Raw genomic sequence first — 1786 nt, forward strand, 5'->3', positions numbered from 1 at the left:
TTACCACTGGCTTTTATCATTTAAGTTGTTTCAATGTTCTCTATCTCTGTCACTCAGCCAGTCTGATTGTACATTGTGTTGTCACATCTTACAGAGAGCTGCCGTCCTCCTTCCATGGCAAATATGGAAAGATCTTGTACACACTGGAAGCAAACCTGAGCAGGTCGATGAAGATAGACAGCAAAGCCAAGGCAGAGTTCACCCTCATCCACAAAGGAATCCCAGATCCAATGCTGATGGTATCTTTTACAACCTACCTCACAACACACACGCATTCACAATCACATGTCCAAGATGTCTGCTGACTTGGACTCTGCATGAGAATTATCACTGTATGTAACCAATTTGTGATTTTCCTGTCAGATTCAACAGCAAGGTAACATCGATAAGAAGATGAAGCTCTTCAACTCAGGAACAGTAGGCATGGATGTGAACATTGAAAAAACAGGCTTCCACCAAGGTAATGTTGGATTGTGTACGATCTAATGTTATTAAAATCTCCATTTATTGCACAGATCATCTCAATGATGGGGCTGCAATGACAAATAAACTCTCCTCCTGCAGCTGACCATTGTGCAGCTCAAAGTCCCTTTGCTCATGGAACATTTTTATGGTCTACAGATAAGCCACGATTGAATGAGACNGGATGGATGTTCTCAAGGAAGGTGGCGTCAGGAGTGATCAAACCAGAGACTCTACCTCTAACAGAGGGTGCAGCATTCACTCTGTGCCTGTCTGCAGACCAGGACTGGATCCTTTTACAGAACATGTCTCTGAAGGCCAGTGACTATGGACGGACATTAGGTGTGAATGGGTATGAGCCAGTTCCAACACTAGACCCCATGGCTCCTGAGGAGCTACTGAAGTCAACAAACTGTAATAGTCATGGAGATGACAGCAACCGGCAGTGCAACTGCAAGAAGAGTGGGGTCACATGCTTCGTGTCACTGGTGGGATGTATTATATAAATAATACCCCAGTGATGTATTATATAAATCGATTTTTCAACAATTGGTTCAACTCCCACAGGAGTTGAACTTCAACATTATAAAGCATGTTATTACACACCTTTACAAACACATTGGTGAAGAAATTGTTTGGCAACGATTTAGTTGGCAGATTTGTGAAATCTCATAAACAGCCCTTACTATGATGAAAGTTTGATGAATGGTTTTGAAATGTATTTCTGGTAAGTCTTACCAATGTTAAATCAGATTATGATTAGAATATCCTCCAGTGGTAGAAAATTTGCATTCCTGTAAATAGCTGTGCCTGATGCTGTTCATATTCTAATTTCTGGTTTAAAAAAATAAAAAGTCATTTGCAGACTGTGCCCCCCCACCAACAACTTTCACCAGCCGCCACTGCTTTCAGGCCTTCAGAAAAGGGTTGTGGATGCTCATGCATCTGGAAGGTAACTTTAAAAGATCTCCAATTATTTAATAGAAATAATTACACTGTAATGGAAATGATCTACAAATACTGTAGATTTCAATGGACTGTCAGTTTGACTGGCCATTTGTTGCAAACGTAGGTCAAGAGCAGACAGTTTAATGCGAAAAGAAATCTCCAAGAATCCCAAAGCTACGTCACCGGATCTGCAGAAAACACTGCAGCTATCAAAGTACATGTGTCTAAAGTCAGAACGAGGCTGAACCAATTTTATCTGCATGGCAGGTGTGGAAAAATCTTTTGCTGTTCAAAAAGGACATTAGAGTAAAATGACAAACAAAATAGACTCTTGACCCAGTAAGCATTAGGCCTTGTGGTTTAATGTTTACCAAAA

The 1786-nt window shown here is 40.8% G+C and overlaps 1 protein-coding gene across 1 annotated transcript in view; it reads left to right on the plus strand.

Annotated features, from left to right (window-relative positions):
* The window catches only part of LOC103371751 (arrestin domain-containing protein 3-like), a 15310-nt gene that overhangs the window by 3054 nt on the left and 10470 nt on the right, over nucleotides 1-1786 (plus strand). Inside the window, exons 2-3 of the mRNA XM_008301181.1 lie at nucleotides 58-239; nucleotides 364-460. Coding sequence (XP_008299403.1) covers nucleotides 58-239; nucleotides 364-460 — 279 coding nt within the window. The remainder of the gene's footprint in view (nucleotides 1-57; nucleotides 240-363; nucleotides 461-1786) is intronic.

Source organism: Stegastes partitus, unplaced genomic scaffold, assembly GCF_000690725.1.
Source record: "Stegastes partitus isolate 25-593 unplaced genomic scaffold, Stegastes_partitus-1.0.2 Scaffold1638, whole genome shotgun sequence".
Lineage (NCBI taxonomy): Eukaryota > Metazoa > Chordata > Actinopteri > Pomacentridae > Stegastes > Stegastes partitus.